This window comes from Syngnathus typhle, linkage group LG14 (assembly GCF_033458585.1).
Source record: "Syngnathus typhle isolate RoL2023-S1 ecotype Sweden linkage group LG14, RoL_Styp_1.0, whole genome shotgun sequence".
NCBI classification, from domain to species: domain Eukaryota; kingdom Metazoa; phylum Chordata; class Actinopteri; order Syngnathiformes; family Syngnathidae; genus Syngnathus; species Syngnathus typhle.
In genome coordinates this window covers 10,959,144-10,984,164 of record NC_083751.1, presented here as the reverse complement: position 1 = coordinate 10,984,164, position 25,021 = coordinate 10,959,144, and the positions used below count along the sequence as shown (strand labels likewise).

Genomic DNA, 25,021 nt, shown 5'->3' with positions numbered 1-25,021 from the left:
AATTTAACAGTCGAGTGACTGAATAATCTAATTGGCCGTTTATGTGGCATTTTTCTTGTGACTATTTTTGGAAAATGTTGGTGATTTGTGCAATTTATTGACTGGGGATTCTCGGTTTATGACGTGCCAGACGGTCGTACGTACTGTTTTTCAAGGTGGGTAATGTGCTCAATGTTTTGCATGCATTCATTTACTGTTTGTGTACACAAATACTTCAACTTCAAAGCAGTCATGTCACACTGCTTCCTCTTATCAAACGTGTATTCACTATGTATTCCAATATTCATATTTGACTTGAACATGTTTGCCAACAGGATCAAAAGCTCGGTTTGTATTACAATATTAATATTTGACTTCATTTCAAACTTGTATTGATTATGTATTACAATATTCATATTTAACTTCTTGAACATGTTTACCGACAGGATCAAAAACTCTGCGTTTTTGTATTACAATATTTATATTTTGCTTCTTAATTTCATTCATCAGTTTTATTGAACAAGTTTATGCACGCCAAACAGGGAATCTGACTCCGGTTAATCGCAGTTTCTACAACATTTAAGTGACGAGAACAGGACGTGATTGCAGTGATGACCGAGTCTCTGAATGGTGAGCGTTCATCGGAGCAACAGCCTGGGGGAATAAGCTGTGTCTGTTGGTTTTGGCGTACAGCGCGCTGTAACGCCGTACAGTGGGGAGGGAGTTAAAACAGGAGCAAAAGCTCTCCGCGTGTGTGCGTGCGTGTCCAAGTCCCAGCGACACACTGTGAACTTGAAGCGAGACTTTGCAAAAGATGGCAGCGCCTTGCAGCAGCACATGTGTACCCGCTACGGAGGGGTCCATCCTGGAGCGGGTACCGCCGCTGCTGAGTGATTTGTACCACTTCACCATGGCGTACGCCTACTGGCGCGCCGGGCGGCACCACGAGCACGCCGTGTTCGAGCTCTACTTCAGGGAGAACCCCTTTCGGGGCTGCTTCGCGATCTTCGCCGGCCTCGGCGACTGCCTGCTCTTCTTGCGCAACTTTCGCTTCACAGACCAAGGTGAGGAAATATTCAGGAAGGTTTCATGTCAACTTTAACGCCAAGATGGGTTAATTCGGTGCGCGCACGTCACAATGTTTTGTATTGGGATTTGGTTGCATAACAGCAAGCCCACCACACGTTCGCGTGACCGTCCGTGAATTCCAAAAACACAAGATCATTACAGGTGGGGCCCCCCTCACTCACTCACTCACTCAAGTCTGGAGAACAGTGAACTGTTGGACTACTGTGGATTGTCCAACAGTCCACAATTGTGCACGTTAAGGTTCGCCGTCAGTTCCAAAGTGGCAACGACGTTTGCTGGCAAAAGGGATGTTTTTTTTTTGTTTTAAGGAAACAGTTGCATACAGACGTTCCAAGTTTTGCATTTGGAGGTTGCCTGCAAAACATAAACGTCCATCCGTCCATACCGTTTGTTGCCGCGGGGGTGCTGGAGCCTATCCCAGAAGTCGTTGAGCAGTAGGCGGGGGACAACACCCTGAACCGGTTGCCAGCCAATCGCAGGGCACACAAAGACGAACAACCATCCGCACTCGCACCCACACTCACACTTGGGGAACTCAATCGGCCTACCAAGCATGTGTTTGGGATTTGGGAGGAAACCTGAGTGCCCGGAAAAACCCACGCGGGCACGGGGATAACATGCAAACTCCACACAGGGAGGGCCGGGCCGGAGGTGGAATTGAAACTGCACCCTCCTAAAACATAAACGTATAGAATTCAAAATTTAAATACATTTTCCATTTAATCAAGGGTTACAGCAAAGATCTCTGTTCAATAGACAATTTCTTGTTTGTAACGAGGCACAAGACATGAACATATGATCTCGGCTCAGAAAAGAAAACAGGAAGTGAAGAAGAAAGATTATGTTTTGCTCTGTGAATGTGAAATTTTCCCAAGAATAATAGAACATTGACTATGTAACTTATGTGATTTTTTTTTAATTCAAAACCATTTCCTAGTTTTAGCGATATTTTGTTTTAGGTTTTAACAGTTCAAAATTTAGAAGTAACACGACAGTTGCCGAGTAGATGAATTGTAATTTTTGGATCACAATTGCTCCTAAAACGTCAATACCAACAAATTTGGTGAAATGTAAGATTTTGAAGTGAATTTCTTTGAGATACAGAATTTAAAGGAGGATAACCACGCTCCAATTGATATCTCCAAGTTGTGAGTTTTCTTCTTGGTAAGATTTTGCTTTAACTTTGACGCAGATATCGTAGATGGTCGTTGCTGTATTTCTTGTCAGTTCATGTACCGTTTTTTTCCATGTATAATGCGCCCCCATGTATAATACGCACCCTAAAAATGGCATGTTGATGCTGGAAAAAAGCCTGTACCCATGTATAATACGCACCCAAATTTTGACTCCTACTTAAGTCTGTAAACGTAAAATTATTTCAGAAAAAATATCATCTTTGGGATCAACCGGATGATATTCTGCTGGTCAGTATTACTGCGCATGCGCTAGCAAACTCGATAGCGAAGAAATGTTTCGGATTTGTGTAGGGTACATTGTGACAGCAAACGAGCAGGTGATCGAGCAAGCGTCTGATACGAGACCATTGTGTTCGTATGGAGCGTGTTTGAAGTGAACAGCAGAGAAGAAAGCGCATCTGTAATGGCGGCCACCGTATCATATCCGGATTTAAAAAAAAAAGAAAAAAAAAAAAAGTTTCTTTTTTGTACCCATGTATAATGCGCACCCCAGATTTTAGGACAATAAATTGGTTAAATTTTGCGCATTATACATGGAAAAAAACGGTAGTTAAGTTTTGCGCATTATACATGGAAAAAAACGGTAGTTCCGGTGTGTGCCAAAGTAGTTACCCCCGTGAAAATCTGTATCCCTGCTGTGGGAGTGCGCACGCCTTGAGTGGAAAGCGAAAACCGATGCCGTACGGCAACAGCACCAGCTTGTTCTCAATAAAAAACATAAAGAACACTCGTTTGCATCAGTCAACTTCCATTTTTAGAAAGTTTTTTATTTTAGTTCATTTGCGTTCTGCTGTTGACGTGAAGTGCGTTCAAAGACCAATTGAACACTTCACCAAAAAGCAATGATAATTGCGTGAGCTCTTTGCATAATCCTTGTTGCAAAGGAGCTCAACTTTGTGCGCGTCACTGCGTCAATGCTGCGAGCCGTTTGCCCTCACGCTTTTGTCTTTTTTAAACTTGATTCAAGAACAGGTCAACATGTCGCGGAAAGTGTCAGTATCGGTTCCTTCTTCAATAACACAGACACTCCATCTCACTCTTGACTAAGAGTGATCTGCATATTATGTTAATGGCTCCTTTGCGGATGATCCAATTTAGTGTGAGGACTTGCTCGATGCGAGAGGACGTGACAATGTGTGAGAGCAAACAGATTGAGAATGTTTTCCATCCTTTCTCTTTGATGTAGATGTGGACTTCCTGCGCTCCGCTTTACCGGCGGCTACGGAGCCCGCCTTCTTCAAGTTTCTGCGAAGCGTGGACTGCTCGGGTGTGACGCTGCGCTGTGCCCCGGAGGGCTCGGTGGTCTTTGCCCGGGTGAGATGCGTGATGGCGAGCGAGGCTGGCATGCACTGACACGTGCTGTGTCTGCAGGAGCCTCTGATGGAGGTTGCCGGCCCTCTGGCTGTGGTCCAGCTGCTGGAGACCAGCTTGCTTTGTCTCGTCAACTATGCCAGGTTATTCGAACGCACCGCTAAATGACAGCAAAAAGCCATTTCCTGACGAAAGCTACTGTTTCTTCTAGTCTGGTTTGCAGTAACGCGGCCCGCTTCCGCCTGGCGTCTGGCCCCCGCAGGAAGCTGCTGGAGATGGGGCTCCGAAGGGCGCAGGGCCCCGACGGAGGCCTGAGCGCTTCCAGATACTCGTATATTGGAGGTGAGCCAGAGCCAGAGCGAGGTCAGAGGTCAGCATACAGAAGGAGTCCCACTTCTGCCTTTCAGGCTTCGATGTGAGCAGCAACGTTCAGGCCGGCTTGCTGTTTGGCATCCCGGTTACAGGCACCATGGCTCACTCCTTTGTCACCTCCTTTAGCTCTCTGGATCAAGTCTCACTGCAAGTGAGTGTGCATGCTTGCAAAATCCGCGCAAGATGTGCGCGAGGCCCGCTGGCATGTGATGCCAAAGCTCTCCATCTCGTGACACTGTGAGCTTCCATCAGAGTGGGCTCTTATCTGCACCTTTTGCCTTCCCACTAGACCCTTGTCGACGTGAAGAGGGCCCCCGACCAGGTGGACTTTGTTTCGCTGACCAAGGGTTGGCTGGGGCGGGTGTGCGAGCTTTTGGGGGCAGAGCCCAGGAAGATCCACGAGGGAGAGTTGGCCGCCTTCCTCTCGTACGCCATCACTTACCCCCACCACTTTCTGCCGGTGATCGACAGCTACAGTGTGGCCCGGTAAGTGTGGCGACGTTTTGCATCTGTTTTGCGTGTCGATTGTAAATGTGACGGCCGCCTGCGTCTCGCTTCTTTTAGCAGTGGTCTGGTGAACTTCTGCGCCGTAGCGCTGGCACTGTGCGAGCTGGGCTATCGGCCCCTGGGGGTCCGTCTGGACAGCGGCGACCTCTGCAAGCAATCGCTGGATGTGCGACGCGCCCTCCGGCTCTGTCACGAGCGGTGAGCGAGGTGGCGCGCCGCGCTTTTTTCGTCCGCCAACTCCCAACTCATCTCCCTCTCGCCTCTTTTTGCTCTCACCAGCTTCTCGATCCCCGCCTTTGAATCACTGACCATCGTTGCCACCAATAACATCTCAGAGCAAGCGATAGTGGAACTCAACAACAAGGTGAAGGCACCAAATGTTGAACCTTAGTTGCGTCCGCCCTGTCTGCTTTTCTTGTTCATGTCCCTTTTGGCTTCAGGAGAACGAGGTTGATGTGCTCGGGGTCGGAACGCATCTCGTCACCTGCAGTAAACAACCGTCGCTGGGTTGTGTCTATAAGGTATCGTCATCATCGTTGTGGTGCTTCGGTCCGACCGTCGAGTGCTGATCTGTCGCCGTTTGCAGCTTGTGGAGGTCGGGGGTAGGCCCAGGATGAAGTTCAGTGAAGATCCAGAGAAGAGAACCATACCGGGAAGGAAAGCTGTCTACAGGCTGATGGATGCCGACGGTAAGAAGAGCAACGTGTCAGCAGCGCCGGCGAGTCACAAAGTATAAATACTAAATTTTTCATCTCTCCTCTTATGTCAATGTTTTGTGCCACTCGGGCTTTGTGCAGGACATCCCTTTTTGGACCTGCTGTGTGTGGCCGTGGAGCCCCCCCCAGAGGCCGGACGTCCTCTGAGGTGTCACCCTCTGGCCGCCGCCGCCCCTCTCTCCGTCACTCCGCTCAAGGTCATTTGTCTGCACCGAGAAATGTTCGCCCGAGGCCAGGTGTGTCTTATCCTTCTCATCCTAAAAGCTAACACACAAGTGTGGACAGAATTTTCTGTGAGCCAGCAGGACCACAGGCATATTTGGTGAACAAAGAATGGAAGGCCCTGAAGGGTCTCTTACCACAGTTATGTACCTTGAATACCACAGTTATGTACCTTGAGATAATAATAATTTTTTCAACAATATATAGCCCTTTTCAAGGACCCAAAGATGCTTACAGGAAAACAGGTGAGGTGTGGGTAAGGAGGGCGGCAACAGTGTTGTGGACTAGTTGAAGTCAATGGAGGGAGCAGTGATGCCAATGAGAAGGGAGTTGCAGTAGTCAAGCCGGGAGGAGATGGATGAGGGATTCAGCAGCAGGAAGAGAGAGGCAGTGTCGGATTTTGGTGATGCAACAGAGGAAGTAGGAGGTCTTGACAACGGAGCTAACATGAGGGTGGAAGGAGAGGGTGGGGTCCTGGATATCGAAGAGTTTGCATGCCAGAGGGGAGGGAGGGATGGTCGAGGAGTCGATGGTGAGTGAGATGGGTCCAGTTTTATTAAGGATGGATTTAGTGCCTATGAGGAGGAGCTCTGTTTTGTCACTGTTGAGTTTGAGGAAGTTGTGGGTCAGCCGTGTTTTTATTGTAGAGATGCAAGTTTCAAGGTGGGTGAGGGGAGGGTTTCGGGTGGGTGTGGGGCGTATGTAGATCTGGTTGTCATCAGCGTAACAGTGGAAGTCCAGGTTGAATTTGTGGATGACATAACCAAGGGGGAAGAGGTAGCAGATCCAAATTTGGGTCCACCCGAGTCCAGAGCAAGCCAGGAGGCAGGAGGGTGGTGGTTTAGCCAGCTGGCTGTTAGCTAGCTGGCTAACGTAGCTGGTAGTCTGAGAGAGAGGGAACAGATAAGTGCGACTGGAGCTGCGGAGATGCGCGGTGGACGGGAGAGACACAGAAAACAGCAAACAAGACAACACGAGTAAAACAAAATGAGACACATTGAAAAAGAGAAAACGCGAAACAAGTAGCGTACACGGTCCGGAACAGAAGCGGCAGTCAACAGACCAGATGCCGGCGTTGCTCTAACCCGAAAGACAACAAACAACACGTGGCTGGTTAGCTAAAAGCTGTTGGAAGTGCATGTATTTTGTCTACACTCAAATAAAAAAATAGAAAAAGAATTGAGCTGAATGGTCGTAGGAAGGAACTGCGTAATTCTTGACACATAATAAATAGCAATGTGCAAAAGAGCAGGTTATAAAAACTGTAAAAACTATTTAGATTAAAAACCGTGATGCAACATCCTAATAAGGTTCAAATTACCTGATTTATTTGAAAAAACAACTTGGATTCCTTTGCAAATTTGATATGCAAAGTAGCTGCATCGCTGCGAACGAGTTGCTCGATCATTAGTTCCCGAGTCCTACGAGCTTGTATTTTGGCATCTCCTGAAAAGTGACACGAACAAAACAAACACCTGTCATATCAGAGTGAACACTTGTGAACGTGTCTGCTGCATTTTTGAGGTGATGCAGCCGTCGTGCAGTGCTGCAGAAACTAAAGCTACCGTCCAGAGCTCCATCCAGAGCCTTCACCCTCGACATAAGCAACTGCAAGGGCCCGACGCCTACATGGTGAGCAAAACTCCTTCAATGTGTTGACTCAACCAGAGATGTCAGAAGACAACCTTGCCGTCATCGTTTTTTGCATCTTTCCACCAGGTGGCGCTATCAGAGAAACTACACACCTTGGTCACAGATCTGAGGAGAGACAATACAAAGAACAACTTGATTTTGGGCAATTAAAGGATATATTTTGTGTTTTCAAAACCTGTGTGTGTCTTGGGGCTAATCTTCACAAGTGCCAATTGAGAGTGTAATACTTGTTCCAAGTAAATCAATGTTCCCAATACTGTGTGTGGAACTGTTAAAGAATGAGCCAAAATGTGTTTCTATTCAGTCGATTTTCTGTCGCGAATCCTGCAACGAGGACGAAGATCAAACTGCTTAACTCGCTTGTCCAGCAGAGCGCGTCAAACTGCAACAGACGCAACTCGACTCAACTCATCTTTATTTATCCAGAGGTGCCGACGTCACGGAGTATGCCACGCAATCTTTCAACTCGAAACTGATCCACAAATAGGACTTTTTTTTTTTTAAACATGTCTTAGATAACTCGCAATTAAGTATCCAATTAGTTTAAACAATTTGCTCAAATTAGTTGGCTTTGAATATTTTCGGTGGTCCATTTCGTTGGAGATCTCGAGCTTTTTTTTTACCAACAAGCCAGATGTGTTCTTTGCAAGGATGTCAGTCATAACCACATACAACATGTTTTTGAAGGCGTTTAGGTATACACATACTGTCTAGTTCGGAGTGTCAACCTGAATGTCACCTCACCTGAACGTTCCCCGGAGTTGGATCTTTGCCGAACCTTACCGAAAGGTGTCCTCGTGGTCTCCTCTGATTGGCCGAGGGTTCCGGCTCGCTCGGCCAATGAGCGCGGCCCGCAGGTGCCTGGCTCTCCCGGCTCGCCTTATTAGCGCGACTGGGTCCGAGGTTGGGCGTCTTCAGGCCCGAGTCAAGCCGAGCAAGTGATGCCGCCCGCCGTCTTCGCGCTCCTGGCCGCGCTCGCTTGCAGCGTCCATGCCACTGTTTTCTTCAAGGAGAAGTTTCTCGATGGAGGTGCGTTATGGACACGCGCGATTTTTTATATTTTCTCTCTCCCTGGCCGCAAAAGGCACTTTTGAATGACAAAAGAGTTTGCTTGTGGGTTCAAAATATTATACACTGTTACAAAAAAATTACCGGTGGTACTAAAAAAAGTGATTACATTTTTTGTGCACAAAACGTGCAGCACGTGCATAGGATAGTTGAATGCCAAATCTTTGGTTTTGGTACACAAATGCATATGTTTTTGTACCAAGATATGTACCATTGCTCTGCGGAGTGGCATTTTACAATATTTATATTTTATGATATTATGATATGATATCCCCCCAAACCCTATATTAGATGATAAAAATGCTATGAAATATCAAGCTGAAAAGTGTCAACGTTATCTTTTATTTTGAAAGTATCAACTGTTTTGCGGCACGTTTCAGACGGTTGGAGAAACCGATGGGTGGAGTCCAAGCACAAGGAGGATTACGGTCAATGGAAGTTGAGCGCCGGGAAATTCTATGGTGACAGTGAGCTCGATAAAGGTGATTCAGCTAAAATCCAACTAAAAAATGCTGAAATACTCGCAGACACATATTCTTTATCCTCTTTAAAAATAAATGCTATTAAAGCTTCTTAGTGAGTCACTTATATAGTAGTCGAAGCAGAGCTATTTTCATTTCTCTGTTATACTGGCCTTAGTGTCCAAAGAAGGCACACCAGAAGGAGAGCACCATCAATTGGTTTGCAGCATTAAAACTTTAATGATTTGCAGTCTCTTATGTTGTGATTCTGTTTTGATCAAGTGCATCATGATAGAGTAGCTGTTTTTCCTCATTGAAGATTTGTTGGTGTTTGTGATGTCGCGAAGAGCACGCTGGAATGTTGCGCGTCATCGTTTCTCGTCTTACACGTCTTCCCTTGCTTTGTTTGCTTGTAGGCATCCAGACGAGCGATGACGCACACTTCTACGCGCTGTCGGCGCGCATGGAGTCGTTCAGCAACGAGGGTAAAGTCCTGGTGATCCAGTTCAGCGTCAAGCACCAGCAGGGTCTGGACTGCGGCGGAGGCTACGTCAAAATCTTTGACGCCCAACTCGACCAGGCCCAGATGAACACCCGCTCCCCCTTCTACATCATGTTCGGTCAGAAAAATAAGGCCACGCTACACACGGCACAACGCTGGCTTTGGTCCTACTCTAAAAGTCTGACACTGGAGAACCTCATTTAAATTGTGACACTACTTTAAAGCCCTATGTTAAAAGCTCATGCAGAATTTGTTCCAGTCAGGCTTTAGGGAAGGCCTTTGTTTTTGTTATGTCACTCGAAATTGGTCCGACCGGCGTGGTGGTTGTGTTTGGCGGCAGGTCCCGACATCTGCTTCTCGGCCACCAAGAAAGTGCACGTCATCCTCAACTACAAGGGACAAGGACACCTTATCAAAAAAAACATCCCGTGCAAGGTCAGCAAAAATCACAGTGCCTTTTGAAAGAGGCCCCCCAAGTTTTTTCAGAATTTGTTTTCATACTATTTCTCCAGAAAAATACTTGTCAATGCGTTTCTTTCCAGGTACATGACACTGTTCTTTCCTTTTGTATGTAAAAAGGCCAACTTTGATCCGAGCCCCCCGTAGAGCGTCTCCCACTCTTGGGCCTGCTGTGAACTTGAGCTTGTTTCCGGCAGGACGACAAGCTGAGCCACGTGTACACGCTGGTGCTGCGTCCGGACCAAACGTACCAGGTGAAGATCGACAACTCAGAGGTGGCGTCGGGCTCGCTGGAGGACGACTGGGACCTGCTGCCGCCCAAGACTATCAAAGACCCCCTGGCTAGCAAGCCGGCCGACTGGGACGATAGGCCCACCATGGACGACCCAGATGACACCAAGCCCGAGGTGAGCGCGGCGCGCTTCTTACCATTTCTGACTCCAAATAAGGCAAGCCACAGCCTGGAGCTTTCCAGATTGAATCAATCTGTACATGCCCAGTGCTTTGGTGTACAAGTTGCTCGGCAAGAATAACGAGTGTACTTCGAACGAGTCCAACTGCTTCTCATACCTGGGAAAACATCATTGTTTCCTGCTCGGTTACTTCTACAATGGCTTTCGTTACATGTCGTGCCGTGTCTGTCGAGACGTCTCATGTTTGCTGCCATTTTCTTGCTAAAGAAAAGAAAAGTTGACCGGGTGACACCCTTTTAAGGTGAAAACGTGTACAAAAACCAGTACAAAAAAACTCTAATGAAATTGTAACATTAGACCATCTGAAAAATGAGGGAGTCGGCAGGACGAATGAGTTTTGAAGTTCATTCTGTCGCCTGTTTTTCCCCGACGCTGTCTGCCTTTGGTACCTTATGTACAGAATGGCCATTCAAGAACAAATAGCGGAAAACTCCGATAGGACGGCGCAAAAGGGGCTTTTGACGAACAAAAAGTTGTTTTCCAGGACTGGGATCAGCCAGAAACCGTCCCAGACCCCAAACACCGCAAACCCAGCGACTGGCGAGAAGACATTGATGGTGTGTGGAAGCCTCGCGTGATTGCAAATCCCGACTACAAGGTGCGTCTGTAGCGGCCGGGACATGGCCCGCCCGTCAACTCCTCATCTCGCTGCTTGTTGCCGGCAGGGCGACTGGATGCCCAGGCAGATAGACAACCCCAAGTACAAAGGCCCATGGGTCCACCCCAAGATCGCCAACCCCGAGTACGTTCACGATGCCGACATGTACAAGTTCCACAACATTGGCGTGCTGGGATTGGAATTGTGGCAGGTGAACGGCAACACACAGACATACAGACAGACGGACAGACAGACAGCGTCCTATCACGATCCATGATGTCTCGCCCCCTTTTAGACGAAGGCCGGATCCATCTTTGACAACTTCCTCATCACTGACAATGTCCAAGAAGCAGAAGAGTTTGCCCAGCAGACTTGGGGACTCACGCGTGTAAGACAAGCGACGATCCGTCTTCTTCAACCAATCGGGTGTCAAACTGGCAGCCCGGTGCCCCGTGGCGTCATTTTCTTTCTTTATCTTGAAGAGCGGCCATTGTTCCACTTCCTGTCTACTGAAAATAACCTCACCGTGGACATGACGGGACGAACAATTGACCCCTTGCCTCTGAAATTTAAGATTCAAGAAGTTTAAGGGCAGCCATCTTATGTTGCTGCTGTTTCCGACAACTTGTGATGCATTCGACCAAGCTAGCATGCATGGGCTGTGTTTGTGCTTTTGTGGACTATTTTTGGTGATTGACAGTCGATTGTTGCCTTTTGTGCTCACCAGGCAGCCGAGAAGAAGATGAAGGAGGAGCAAGATGAGCTGGAAAGGAAGAAGTGGGAGGAAGAGGAGCAGGAGAATAACAGGAAGGACGATAAAGATTTTGACTTTGGTGATCATGCTGGTGATCGCAAGGAAGTGCGGACACTCAAAAACACTGAACTGTAGTCCTGCATTTGGGTAGGGGTTGAGTGTCTTGGCCATCAATGTGGTTACCAAAAGTGTGCATCAACCCAATCCGCGTCAGAAGTACGCTAACATCACTTGGTCAAAATACATAAAAACATCATGTTTATTTTATACGTTGTTAGAAAATCTTATCATTTTATCGCGTATCAATTGCCCTCCACCTCATATCAACCATTACCTGTGTCCAACTTCTTCAACGTGTGTTCGTTTTCTTCTAAGGACAAAAATATCCACACAAATCAAACTTACACTAGGCTAATGAAATTTCAGCCGATTATATTAAGTCTGCGTTCAAGAAAAAGGTTAGAAGTCTGAGTTTGCATGTTGTGTCCTCATAAGAAGGGTAGGGTGTAGCCCTTATCTCCAATTCCGATCTTAGACTTAACTCTCGTTCGATTAACGCATTTAAAACGTATGAAGTTCTCGTTTTTCGATCCACAACCTTGCCGTCGTTGTATCTCGCTGTTCTATACCGTCCACCCGAGGTTTACTATGGTTTCCTGGATGAATTCTCAGAATTCGTGGCTGATCTGGTGACCAATGCGGATAATTTAATAATTATGAGGGATTTTAACATCCATATAAATTTACCGTCAGAGCCACTTACTGTGGCGTGTCAGACAATAATTGATACGTTCGGTTTTACGCGGGCAATACAGGCAGCAACGCATGAAAATGGAAATACTTAAGATCTGGTATATCCCAAGGATTGGCAACCTCAAATATAACGGTACGCTATAGGCTACTGTTATGTCTGATTACTACGTTTATAAAATTTGAAATCTTAGCTCTCTGTCAACGACAGGAGTGCAATCAAAGCAACTGTAGCTGTAATATTAACTCCATAACTAAGACTGTGCTTTCTGAGTTACTGCTGCTGGCAACTGCCACATTTCCTGCTTATATTGGCTCAATTGATAATCTCACAAATGAATTCAATGTGGCTCTGTTAAACGCCATCGACTCAGTAGCACCTCTACGTCTTAAAACTCATTATAGAAAGCCTACTCCGTGGTTCACGGATGAAACTCGTAATTATGTAGAAAGCTTGAGCGCAACTGGCATGTAACCAAACTTGAGGTTTTCCATCAGGCATGGTGTGACAGCCTCCTAAAATACAAAGAAGCGCTCGTTTTAGCAAAAACTAATCACTTCTCTTGAATTATTGGTCTCAATAAAACCAATCCTAAATACTTATTCGATACGGGTGCAAAGCTAACACTACAGCAGCCGACCTCCGATAGCTCCCCCCACTCAGCTGACGAGTTCATGAAACTTTTTGCTTGAAACATTCGACCCATTAGGGATGAGTTCACGGTGACCGTTCCAAACACTCAGTCAAGATTGCCGATTACGGAAACTGACAATCATGCGATATCCCTCTCAAATTTTAAAAACGTGTCTCTCGAAAGCCTTACACAATTAGTTAGCGTGGCTAAACAAACAACGTGCTTACTCGACCCACTTCCAACCAAACTCGTTACAGAATTATTTCAGATTTTAGGACTGTCCGTCTTAAATATAATTAATCTGTTTGTCTCCTCTGGTATCGTGCCAATAGGCTTTAAAAGCGCTATCATTAAACCGCTACTTAAGCAACCAAACCTTGACCCGGACCGTCTCAGTAATTATAGGCCGGTTTCAAATCTCCCGTTCATAGACAAATTCTTGAAAAAGTAGTAGCGCAGCTGCTTAATGATTACACAGTCGCTAACAATCGATTCGGCTGGTTTTAGAGCTGACCACGCCACTGAGACACCACCTGCTAAAGTGACCAGTGATCTCTTAGTCATGGATTCAAACACCTGCCTTCGACACTGTAGATTAGATCGCGTTAAAACCTGCGTTGGTATTTCAGGGTCAGCACTTAGTTGGTTTAATTCTTATCTATCTGACAGGACCCACCCCGTGGCCCATGGCAACACGACCTCTGAGCTCACTAATGTTACGTGGGGTGTCCCGCAAGGATTTGTACTCCGACCAATACTCTTTACTATTTATATGATTCCGCATGGAGACACTGTATGTAAATATAACATTAGTTTTCAATGTTATGCCGACGACAACCAATTGTATATGCCGTTAGCGATGACAAATTTGCGAGATTGTTGTAATCTTGAGGCGTGCCTTGCTGAGATTAAAGAATGGATGTCTCTCAATTTCCTAGAGAGATTTCCTAACCCAGATAAAACTGAGATGTGATATTTGGTTCTGCTCATTATCACCACCTATTTAAGGAAAAGACACTACCGTTTTTTTCCGTGTATAGTGCGCAAAATTTTACTAATTTATTGTCCTAAAATCCGGGGTGCGCATTATACATGGGTACAAAAAAAAAAATTTTTTTTTAATTTTTTTTTTTTTTTTTTTTTTTTAAGTCCCAATGATCGTCACACACGCAGGGAGGCAATGGGTCCCATTTTTATAGTCTTTGGTATGGTCTTAACTAGGCTGGATGTAATTTTTTTTGTTGGCGTTGATTTCTCCGACTGCCCGTAAACGCACCACCGCGCTTCGTGCGCGCACGGGACAGCAAACGAGCAGGTGATCGAGCAAGCGTCTGATACGAGAGCATTGCGGTCGCATGGAGCGTGTTTGAAGTGAACAGCAGAAAAGAAAGGCAAAGTGTTGTGAAATAAAATGCACAGAACGGATGCGCAAGACACGTCAGCTATATAAAGAGCGAGAGTTGTTTTCTTCCTATTAGTTTCAATTCACAGTTTAATTAGCAGTTTCAATCAGCAAATAACAAAATGCGTATTACAGGTAATATTTTATTTCACAACACTTTGCCTTGTTCCTTTCGTCTCTGCTGTTCATCCTAAAACACAAAGGCGCTCTTTAAGCAATGCGACAGTGAGCGCCCGGCGCGCTGCGGTTGCGCGACCGCACCAATTAAGCTCCCTGCGCAGTGCGCACTGAGGTCCACTTAAATTTTAGAAAGTACATCAGGACTTTAAAAATATCTTCTAAATTTCAGCGACGGCTCTGTCACAATAATCGGCCAGCCCGGTGCAGTTGGGCGGTCGGCGGCGCGCTACGGTTGAGCGTTCTCTCGGACGCTCTCTCTCTCGCTCTCTCTCGCTCTCGCACACACGCAAACCGGATATCATACGGAGGCCGCCATTACAGATGCGCAGAACGGATGAGCAAGACACGTCAGCTATATAAAGAGCGAGAGTTCAGTTCTCTACCTAAATCCGTATTTGTCAGGTTCAAAATCAGCAAAAGGATCAGCAGACAAAACCAGTGAGGCAGAATGTTGAGTCTTTTCTCGCGAGGAGTGCAACCAGACTTACAGCAGTCCAGAATACACTAAAGATCTGTCACACCCCTCGCTCTTTTTATTAAGGGATGCCCTATCTACAATGTGAGACCAGCCCCTAACAGGTGGGGGGGAAAGCATGGCCTAGTCTCATGAGAAAATAAAGGAGCGCAAGGACATAGTTACAGACAGGACGCCATGGGAAAGGAGTGCAAGGACAGAATGCCAGACATCAACAGAGTAGATTGAGCTATCAGCAACTTTCTTGGATTCCCAGAGGTGTAGAAGGTCAGGAAGCCCCAGACAGCATCGTATGACTTGTTGTGGACTGGTGGACGTCTGCAAGGCGAAACAGTAAGCATTCTGCGCAATAACTTATTAATAAGTACTCATTAGGGAACGCATGATAACATATATATACAATTTATCTAACAATTCCCCCCTGTTTATCATAAGTTCCCGGAGACCAACCCATCACCCATATGGCCACTTCAAAAAGATTTTCAGCCACAGGGATCACAATTCGCAGGAACCAACTTACACACGGGAGGAAACTGAGCCACAATCGGCAAAGCCCGGGTCAGAAAACAAATCGGACAAGTTTACCACAACAGATTCGCTGACCGGGTCGTCAATAGAGAAGGAACCCCCGTCGACCGAAAGGTCATCCCTTAGGAGCAACGGGAAAGTCTCAGCTGGTGGAGAGATAGCAGCCGTAATTAGCCTGTTAATTAGGGATCGGAGACAAGGGATGCAACAACATCCACACAAGGTCAAAATGGCAGAGAAAACGGCAACGGAGACCAGGGCAGAGGAAACCAGGGTGCGGTACCTTCCGAACACGTTCAACCAGTCGGCCCAAACCTCCGTGTTCACTCCACTGTGCTCCTTCATCTTCCCGTTCAAGGCCCGCAGGCCCTCAAGGGCCTGGGACAGGCTTCCGTCGGCCGCAGTGTTATTTGGAATAAAAGTGCAACATTGCTCACCGAACATGGCGCAGACACCGCCCTCTCTTGAGAGTAGCATGCCAAGGGCCATTCGATTCTGGAAAGCCATGAGGGAAGTAGCGGCCAGTTGGGAGTGGACCGCCTTGAAACCCGCCTCGGTCCAGTTTCCAAGCCTCTGCACGTTGTAATGGACGTAGTTAATCCTGTCAACATTTTTGTTAAGAGTACACCACCAACACAGGGCGGATTCAAAACCAGCTGCTATCTGATTCACCAGCTTATACTCATCCGGCACTCCCCTAGGAACACCAATGGCGTCGATGTAGGTTGGATTAGCTGTGCCCCGCCATTCGGCGTCTCGTTTCGTTCTCGGCCAGAATTTGGGCACTACGGACTTAGCAAAAGACGTTAGATCATAAGAGGACATCGGTATCAAATAAACAGGTAGCAATAGGGTTACCAAAGCGCAAATTCCAGCGCTGTCGAAAGGCAACCTATCATAAAGTTTGTTACTATTACACCAAAACCAAATATCACAACGAGCAATGGGCAAAAAAGGGGCCGTGACCTTGGTCACGGACCCACACCACGGAGCAGGTAGGGCGCCGAGCATCACACCGGTACCAGGTAATCTAATGCATGTAAAATTACCCTTAGCTACAACAGACGAAAAAAGGGGTTTATGCTTCGCCATAGGGGCAACAGGGTAAACCGTATCCCATCTAAAACAATCGTGAATGGGTGAAATGGACGAGTCTAACATCAAAACGACAGCACACTTAGGGCCTACATTTGCAGGTATGATTTTCAAAAGAGGTCTGGGACCCATGCATGCAATGCAACTAGCGCCAGCCATCTTTGCGGCCTGCTCAGCCATAAGAAGCCAGTTGTTAGTATGACCGCTTATCCCTGTGGAGGCCACAAAATAGCTGTCTACATCAGTGAGGAGCGTACTTGTGATTTTTGCTCCCGCTGACAAGGTGTATTTATTTGTAACGGGACGGCCCGCGACCGACATTGTTCTATTAAGGCAAATAGCAATAGGAAAGCGAGGATCGGTTCCAGAGGACCAAGCCCACAGTTGAAAACCCCAACAAGAAGTGTTAAACAAGGTGGCATTTGGAGGACGAATATGACCGTCAGGGAGTGTAAGAGTCAAAAGGAGGCTTGTGCCCCGATTCATCAAAGTCACTCGTTTAGCAAAGAACACAGCCTCGTCACTGGAACCAGAGGGCCAATACCCTCGCATTTGCGTGGTGACAAGGGTGCCCCAGCCGGTGTTAACCGGGTGGCCAGTTAAATACCACCAATACCCGAGCCATCTATCTCCAGTAGTGGGGCGACCATTACGAAACCCTTTCAAACTTTTCAAAGGTAAAATAATAGAAGAAGATGTGTTAGGAGCCACAGTAAACATTAATGAGTTATTATAAGCCCAAGACAAAAGCCATGGTACACAGGTTGGAACACGGACGGCTCCTGGAACACAAACAACATGACCAAAAGGGGATTTAGTGTCGCGCTTATGTCTAGCAAGTTCTCCCCATGAGCCACATCGACTAGAATTAGCGTTAGCAGTCGCCTGAGAGAATAATGTGCGAGGCGCACGGTACTCTATCCCTCCAGATAAAGTAACCCCCGAAAAAAATATAATGGTAACACAAACCAGCAAAAACAACCAAAAGCACATGGTAGACTTCGCGCAGGCTACAGCCCGATTAAAGCACTCACCAAATGACTCTCTAATGCTCATGTTTTGGATCTCCCCAGAGTCAACACCCTGAGCTTCGGGTTGGTGTCTTGGAAATCTTCTGCTAGCTTTCGTGTCAACCCTGGATCTTGACACCAGAATCAGGCACTATTACCAGACTTTGCTCACCTTCCGTACTTAGGTTGGGTCTGCGGAGATCACTTTTTTACAATGAGTTAAATGAATCCACGTGTTGCGTTCGGCTATTTTTAAAGCATTAGGTGTCGTGAGTAGTACCAAAAAGGGACCTTCCCACTTGGGTGAATGCCAATTCTTCCTCTTGATACTCCTGATCAAAACCCAGTCTCCCGGTACCACTTTGGGGTCTTCCTGCAGAGAAATGGGTTCATCATCAGTGTTATTGGTTAGATTCTTTCGACGTTCTAACATTTTTCTCATGTAATCAGCTAACGTGGCTTCCTCGGGGATCTCCCATGTGTTTTTGAACTGAGGAAGCCTGTAAGGTCTCCCAAACATAGTTTCATAAGGAGTTAGCCCTGTTGTACTTGTAATATTTATGTACATTTTAACCAGGTCTAAACACTGAGTCCACGGTCGTTTTGTTTCTTCCATACATTTCTTTAATCTGTTTTTTATAGACTGGTTCGCTCTCTCAACCAGGCCAGCGGATTGCGGTCTGTATGAACAATGGTTCTTTACATTTATGTGGAACATTCTCCCAATGTTATGCACTATTTGATTTACAAAATGTGGACCATTGTCGCTATAAATTGTTTCTGGAATACCGTACCTTGGAATGATGTCTTTGCATAAGGCTTTTGCCACTGTGAGTGCATCTGCATGTTTGGTAGGAAATATTTCTACCCATTTAGAAAATGCGTCTATTATGACCAATCAATATTCTTTCCCTTCACATTTATGTAATTGGATATAATCCATATGTATTGTCTGAAACGGGTACAATGGAGTCGGGAATTTCCCTCTCTGAGGTCTTAAATTGCCTTGTGGGTTATGTTTAGCACAGATCAAACACGCTCTGCAAAATCGTTGTGAAAAAGCGGCAAAGCCGTATGTTGTATAAATAGCCTCGACTTGTTTCACCATACCTCCCGCCGAGACATGGGTGACCCCGTGACTTGAAATAGCAGCCCATTTGAACAAGCTACGAGGCAAGACAGGTTTGCCCAAAGGTCACACAAAAAGACCATCGGTGTTTTTAGTTGCACCCCGCTTTTCCCAAGAGAGTCGTTCCTGGGAGGGGCTCTGAGACTGCATGTCAAGCAACACATCAGGGGAGATGTGTGACATTGAATCATGAGCCGTGAGAGACGAGAGGTCATGAAGCAGGCCTTCCGCAGCGGCCTTAGCGGATTTGTCAGCAAAAGCATTACCGAGAGAAACAGGATCAGAGCCCGCAGTGTGAGCAGCACACTTGCAAACCGCTACCTTTAAAGGCAGCTGGACAGCATCCAAAAGTTGAGTTAGTATAGCGGAATGGGAGACGGGCTTCCCTGTAGAAGTTATCATGCCACGGTTGCTCCACTGCTGAGCAAAAACATGCACTGTAGCAAAAGCATACTGACTATCAGTCCAGATAGTGACGGACTTGTTTGCAAACAATTTGCAGGCCCCAGTCAAAGCAATGAGCTCAGCGGCCTGTGCCGACATATTGGATGGCAGTTTAGCAGCCTCCAAAACCACGTCGGCAGTAACAATGGCATACCCAGTAAGGGTCACACCAGATTCATTCTTCTTAGAAGACCCATCAACAAAAACCACATGACCATCTGGCAGAGGCGTATCTTCCAAATCAGGCCGAGCCTTTGCAATCTGTTGGGCAGCATCGACACAATCATGGAATTCGCCATCGTCAGGAAGGGGAATGAGAGTGGCAGGATTGAGTGTCGTGCATCTTTCAACGGTCAGATGCGGCTGAGACAGCAACGTAGCCATGCAAGAAAGATGACGCGCAGGCGACAGAAAGGTCATATTAGTCTGTAGCAGAAGAGCCGAGACAGCATGAGGAACTTTCAGTGTTAAAGGATGAAATAACACAACACCAGCACTGCTCTCCACAGCCATGGAGGCTGCCACCACGGCCCTCACGCATGGTGGGAGAGCACATGCAACACTGTCCAGTTTAGAGGAATAAAAAGCAATAGGACGCAATCTTGAGCCATGTGATTGGAGCAAAACAGAGGTCATGTAATGACCTTTGCAGTCAACAGCCTGGACAAACACCTTATCATAGTTGGGTAAGGCTAGAGTGGAGCTGGAGACCAAAGCCTGTTTGATCAAAACAAAAGCATCCTCGGCTTCAGGAGTCCATTTTAAGTGAGCGGACATTGAGATGTCTTCCACATACATCAATTTGGACAGAGGAGCAACAATTTGGGCATAATCAAGTATCCAGTTTCTACAATAACCTGTGAGACCCAAAAAAGACATCATTTGCTTCTTTGTTAGTGGCTTAGGAGCTTGTAAAATAGAGGCTTTTCTGCTTTCAATTATGGATCGACCTTGGGAACTTAGATTGTGGCCTAGATACTTAATTTCAGCAGACCACAGTTGAAGCTTGTTCTTGCTGACCTTGTGGCCTTCACTTGCCAAGTGATGCAGCACTGCAAGCGTGTCTTTTCAGCAAGAGGCAAAATCAGGAGATGCTATCAAAATGTCATCAACATAAAGCAAGATCTGACTTCCCATTGGCGGGACAAATTTAGCCATGCTGGCTGCCATCACCTGGGAGTAAATTGTCGGGCTTTCACAGTACCCTTGTGGTAACCTTGAAAAGGTGTACCTTGAGCCAGCATATGTAAACGCAAACCAAAACTGACTCTCTTTTGCAATAGGGACAGAGAAAAAAGCATTGCTAATGTCAATCACTGTGAAGATTTTCGTATCAGGTGTCAATGAATTCAACAAAGTATGCGGGTCAGGGACACAAGGTGCTCTCTGAATAACAGCATTGTTTACAGCTTGCAAGTCTTGCACCATTCTCCACCCCACAGAAGGGGGTGCCTTCTTTACAGGGAAAATTGGGGTATTGCAAGGAGAATCCGGGCAAGGAACGATGACACCTGCTTTTAATAAATCAGAAATAACAGGTGCTATACCCTGTAAGGCATCAGGTTTTAAAGGATACTGCCTCACACAAGGGCGGTATTCAGTTTTAGGTCTTATGACAACAGGAAGCGCACCTTTCACTAAACCAACGTCAGAAGGACCCGCAGACCAAAGATGACTTGGGACCTCAGCGAGGATGTGCTCGTCATCGGACGTCAACACATAATCTCAAGATGAGGGTGTTTGCTCAACACCAGGATCAGCGTGGATTCCACTAATGAATGACAAGGCTTTAGTCATATTTTGTTTGAAGAGCTTGGTGGAAGGACTGTAAAAGGAGTCAGGATTAACCTGAGTCCAGTCAGAAGCTGCCAAGGCATCACCAGCCATAAATCCTAAACTCTGCCAGGCTGCGGTGTGAGGCCTGTAGAGAGAGATGTGGAGCGGAGTGGGAGACACGTGTAACTTCTGCACAGCAGGGGGAGCCGCTTGTATGACTACACAAGCACGGCTCTCACCATCGTGCAGAAGGAAAGAAGTTGTCAAGGTGGCAGGTGTAGCAGCCTCAAGCATGTTCTCGTAGTTGTGATCAGGACCCGGTGTGTCTTTATGCCACATAGTTATGTGTAGTTGATTGGCTTCCATTGCTTGTTCAGGGCAGCGCAAAAGGGTGGCCACACGGGCCAAAAGAGGGGAACCAAATTCCATCACTTCTGCGTCAGCCAAATCCAATGAATAAAAATAGTAGCAGTGAAATTGGCCAAATATCTGTAACTGGTGTCGCCTTTTGACAGCAATTTGACCATTAAGAGACACAAGGGAAAGCCCAAGGGCAGTGAGAGCGTCTCTACCTAGCAAATTAATAGGGCAACTGGGCATCAGCAAAATGGGAATGCGACAACTTCCCCCTTCTGGGTCCCGTATCCAAACTGGTCGAGACTGGGGAACTGGGGTTGCCAGCCCATTCGCTGCTCTCACCCAAAAGGATCTACCGTTACTTTGCACATCTGCAGGTATGTCACGACACGTGGTCACACATGCCCCTGAGTCACACAAAAAGGTTATTGGAGTCCCGTTTACGAATAGAGTTATCACTGGCTTCTCAACATTGTTCATCAACAAATCTTGAATGTTCAAATCTACATCAACAGGGGGAGCTGTTGACAAGACAGTTGTTTCAACTGTATTTTGACCTTCGGCCAGTCATAAGGGAGGTCTACTCCCACCCTTGTGATTATCTGGGCAGTTTCTTGCTATATGGCCTGTTTTCCCACATGACCAGCAAACGGGAGGTCCAGCATTGTACCGTCTTGACTGACCTGAAGCGGGCTGGTCATTCGTTCCATAATTGGGAGAATCACGACTGTACCCCCCTCTACCCTTGCCACGGAATTTGTTACGACCACGCCCCTCCAGGCGTGGTTCGAAGGTCTTATTTTGATAAAACATCTCAGACTGCTCTCCTTTAACAAAAAACACGGTGCCCATTTTCCCCTTCTCTTTCGCTCTTTTTGCATTGACAACTTTTTCGGCGTGTATAGCATGATCAATGAACTGTGGCAAGGTAGATGTCGGGAAAGTGATCATATGTTTAGTGATCCAGCTCTGGATTGCTGGTCGCGAATTTGCATGTAGAGCGTTTTTGAGTTGTCGGTCATAAACATCAGATCCATGCTCCAAGCCACTATTGGCCTTGAACACTCTCTCGAGTCTGTGCCTAAAGTCTTCAAACAACTCATCTTCTTTTTGTTTGGTTCGGCCAATGTCTGTGTAATTTGCTCTACGTTCAAATTTTATTTTGATCCTGCCCAATAGTTGGTCAATTTCTCTTTGTAATGGCACCCCGTTACATTCCAATGGACGGCCCCGGGAATCAAAGGGATCCCAGGTGCCTTTAACGCTTGCCCAATGTTTGGTTAAAGATGCCATAAAAACCTGTTGCACTTCATCGCCTCTCAAATTGTATGAAGCAATGAGTTGTCTCATGTCGGTACAATATTGATTAACATCTTCAGTGGGCAACGCTATACCCTCAATTGCTGATTTTATATCAGCGTGGGTCCATGTTCTGTATACTAAAATTGTGGGCCCTCCCTCATCATGAGGATTTGCCACTTCAATCATCGGGTATGCGTCTGCGTCAGCCGAAGGAACCAACTTAGCACGGCCCCGCGTCAACACACCACGAGCACGGCTCCGCGTCAACACACCACGAGCAGAAGCACCATACTCAGGAGGATGATTTGTGCTTGGTAATTTGGGGTACAGAGACGGGAAAATTGGTTCACTTTGGCGTGCTGCAATCTCCGTCTCTATAGATTGATCATTCTTTTCATCCTCATTCATCGCATCGTCAGCTTTGGCCTTCAAGCGAGCCCGCGCTGACACTGTCTCATCATCCTCCTGCCTGTGCAACAACAAGTTCTTTCTTATCTTTCCTCCGTCTTCCTCATCTCTCAGTCTTCCTCTTATCTGCCCACATTTTCTCTTCTCAGCCTCCAATTCCCATTTTACTATTAGATGATATCCGACGTTATTCCTCCTTACACCACATCTAGCATCAATCGATTGCTTTAGGTTATTCAACGAATTTGTTTTCAGCTGACCGTCAAATTTGTAATCGGTTATCCATTTGTCAAGATATTTTACATTTTCGGGGTCAACTTCTTCCATCAATGTCCAATCTTTGCATTTCAATTCATTCGGGGCAGCGGCTTTTGCTTGCTATTTGCTGTCCCCATGATTTATTTGTTTAGTTTACGGACTTGGCAATTTGAATGGCACCCGCAGTGTCCTAAAGCCAATTTAGTTCACAGGACAGTGGATAAATGTTCGATGTGTGGTGGGTCTCCGGAGGAAACGGAGAATCCTTGCTTTCATCCACACAAAGCCACTGTTTACACTCCTGCGTGTTTATACAGAGGAATCTCAAACCTCAAATCAGAGCTCAAATGAGGTCACTCTCAGTCAAACCATACACACGCACACACACACACAATGCGCATTCCTATCGTCTCACAGGCAAGCAGGGGAGCCCGCCCTCCAGTGGATTTTAACAACTCTTTAACCTTCCTATTGTGTAAGGAAAACTTATCTTTACCTTTTTCCCAAAGTAAATATAAAACCTATCTTTTCACGGAGAAAGAAGCCAAACCAGCTAAACAAGGGATAAGGAAAACCCACCACAGATGGCAGCAGAAAACTAACACAGTAGGAAGGTTAGTGAGGAGGCCCCACCACACCTCAGCGGGATTTAACTGCTCCAACTACCTGTACTTCTTTATTTCTTTAGAAAACAGAGGAGTCTGCCCTCCTGTGGAATTTAACTGACGTTTACGTCAGGGGACTCCAGCATCCCATACAGAATTTAACTGTCTCTAAATATGCACTTGATAGGGTCTAGAATTGTCAAGGTTTCAAGTGACCTCTTGCCACTACACTTCCATTCCTTTCAACAGAATCAACATTCATACTCACAGTCCGCTGGGCCTTTCCCTCGGACGATCTCGTCAACCACTCCGGCGTCCAGCTGACTGATCGAGACAGCCCCGTGAAAAGGGTTTCCTGTCTATGCCTTGGCCAAGGACTTGTCCTGCGTCGAAAAGTCAGCCGGAACCCGAAGTAGGTCTATTGAGATCCCGGACGAGCCCCCAAAAATCTGTCAGGTTCAAAATCAGCAAAAGGATCAGCAGACAAAACCAGTGAGGCAGAATGTTGAGTCTTTTCTCGCGAGGAGTGCAACCAGACTTACAGCAGTCCAGAATACACTAAAGATCTGTCACACCCCTCGCTCTTTTTATTAAGGGATGCCCTATCTACAATGTGAGACCAGCCCCTAACAGGTGGGGGGGAAAGCATGGCCTAGTCTCATGAGAAAATAAAGGAGCGCAAGGACATAGTTACAGACAGGACGCCATGGGAAAGGAGTGCAAGGACAGAATGCCAGACATCAACAGAGTAGATTGAGCTATCAGCAACTTTCTTGGATTCCCAGAGGTGTAGAAGGTCAGGAAGCCCCAGACAGCATCGTATGACTTGTTGTGGACTGGTGGACGTCTGCAAGGCGAAACAGTAAGCATTCTGCGCAATAACTTATTAATAAGTACTCATTAGGGAACGCATGATAACATATATATACAATTTATCTAACAGTATTACAGGTAATATTTTATTTCACAACACTTTGCCTTGTTCCTTTCTTCTCTGCTGTTCACTTCAAACACGCTCCATGCGCACGGAGCGCGGTGGTGCGTTTACGGGCAGTCGGAGAAATCAACGCCAACAAAAAATATTACATCCAGCCTAGTTAAGACTATACCAAAGACTATAAAAATGGGACCCATTGCCTCCCTGCGTGTGTGACGATCATTGGGACTTAAAAAAAAAAAAAAAAAAAAAAAAAAAATTTTTTTTTAAAAAAATTCATAAAAATTCGGTGCGTATTATACATGGGTACAAGCTTTTTTCCAGCATCAGCATGCCATTTTTAGGGGTGCGTACTATACATGGGGGCGCA

General features: G+C 46.4%; 3 protein-coding genes and 1 long non-coding RNA gene across 7 annotated transcripts; 2 read left to right on the top strand and 2 right to left on the bottom strand.

Annotated features, from left to right (window-relative positions):
- The first annotated feature begins 573 nt into the window (after positions 1 to 573).
- naprt (nicotinate phosphoribosyltransferase) lies at positions 574 to 7,219 on the top strand. 3 transcript variants are annotated; one of them, XM_061297609.1, is made up of 13 exons: positions 574 to 1,043; positions 3,451 to 3,578; positions 3,636 to 3,718; positions 3,787 to 3,917; positions 3,983 to 4,098; positions 4,237 to 4,433; positions 4,515 to 4,652; positions 4,734 to 4,818; positions 4,895 to 4,975; positions 5,041 to 5,143; positions 5,252 to 5,406; positions 6,917 to 7,024; positions 7,112 to 7,219. In XM_061297609.1, exons 1-13 carry the CDS (start codon positions 794 to 796, stop codon positions 7,193 to 7,195), a joined length of 1,659 nt encoding a protein of 552 aa, XP_061153593.1. In that variant the 5' UTR covers positions 574 to 793; the 3' UTR covers positions 7,196 to 7,219. The 3 variants fall into 3 exon arrangements, with proteins under 3 accessions (XP_061153593.1, XP_061153594.1, XP_061153592.1); XM_061297610.1 differs by having other exon boundaries at positions 575 to 1,043; positions 4,512 to 4,652; positions 6,926 to 7,024; XM_061297608.1 differs by having other exon boundaries at positions 576 to 1,043; positions 4,512 to 4,652.
- Positions 5,593 to 7,911, bottom strand: LOC133167077 (uncharacterized). The gene is made up of 3 exons (XR_009717902.1): positions 7,790 to 7,911; positions 6,958 to 7,150; positions 5,593 to 6,838 (listed from the first exon to the last, which is right to left on the bottom strand). It is a non-coding gene; the product is annotated as an uncharacterized LOC133167077 (long non-coding RNA).
- Positions 7,912 to 7,915: 4 nt separating this feature from the next.
- LOC133167076 (calreticulin-like) lies at positions 7,916 to 11,627 on the top strand. 2 transcript variants are annotated; one of them, XM_061297612.1, is made up of 9 exons: positions 7,916 to 8,074; positions 8,494 to 8,595; positions 8,991 to 9,194; positions 9,417 to 9,511; positions 9,733 to 9,942; positions 10,493 to 10,606; positions 10,674 to 10,817; positions 10,902 to 10,994; positions 11,334 to 11,627. In XM_061297612.1, the coding sequence occupies exons 1-9, from the start codon at positions 7,987 to 7,989 to the stop codon at positions 11,493 to 11,495; spliced, it is 1,212 nt and encodes a 403-aa protein (XP_061153596.1). In that variant the 5' UTR covers positions 7,916 to 7,986; the 3' UTR covers positions 11,496 to 11,627. The 2 variants fall into 2 exon arrangements, with proteins under 2 accessions (XP_061153596.1, XP_061153597.1); XM_061297613.1 differs by lacking the exon at positions 10,902 to 10,994.
- Positions 11,628 to 14,776: 3,149 nt separating this feature from the next.
- On the bottom strand, positions 14,777 to 24,664 carry LOC133167070 (uncharacterized). The gene is made up of 2 exons (XM_061297602.1): positions 23,983 to 24,664; positions 14,777 to 17,808 (listed from the first exon to the last, which is right to left on the bottom strand). The coding sequence occupies exon 2, from the start codon at positions 17,479 to 17,481 to the stop codon at positions 15,319 to 15,321; it is 2,163 nt and encodes a 720-aa protein (XP_061153586.1). The 5' UTR covers positions 17,482 to 17,808; positions 23,983 to 24,664; the 3' UTR covers positions 14,777 to 15,318.
- Positions 24,665 to 25,021: the final 357 nt, after the last annotated feature.

Excerpts from the sequence above, each read along its gene's own strand:
- LOC133167070 (XM_061297602.1), bottom strand. The coding sequence starts at position 17,481 with ATGAGCATTAGAGAGTCATTTGGTGAGTGCTTTAATCGGGCTGTAGCC.
- naprt (XM_061297608.1), top strand. The coding sequence starts at position 794 with ATGGCAGCGCCTTGCAGCAGCACATGTGTACCCGCTACGGAGGGGTCC. Across the intron at positions 3,918-3,982 it reads CAGATACTCGTATATTGGAG|GCTTCGATGTGAGCAGCAAC; the intron begins GTGAGCCAGAGC and ends TCTGCCTTTCAG. Across the intron at positions 4,653-4,733 it reads CTCCGGCTCTGTCACGAGCG|CTTCTCGATCCCCGCCTTTG; the intron begins GTGAGCGAGGTG and ends TGCTCTCACCAG.
- LOC133167076 (XM_061297612.1), top strand. The coding sequence starts at position 7,987 with ATGCCGCCCGCCGTCTTCGCGCTCCTGGCCGCGCTCGCTTGCAGCGTC. Across the intron at positions 8,596-8,990 it reads TGACAGTGAGCTCGATAAAG|GCATCCAGACGAGCGATGAC; the intron begins GTGATTCAGCTA and ends GTTTGCTTGTAG. Across the intron at positions 10,995-11,333 it reads AGACTTGGGGACTCACGCGT|GCAGCCGAGAAGAAGATGAA; the intron begins GTAAGACAAGCG and ends TGTGCTCACCAG.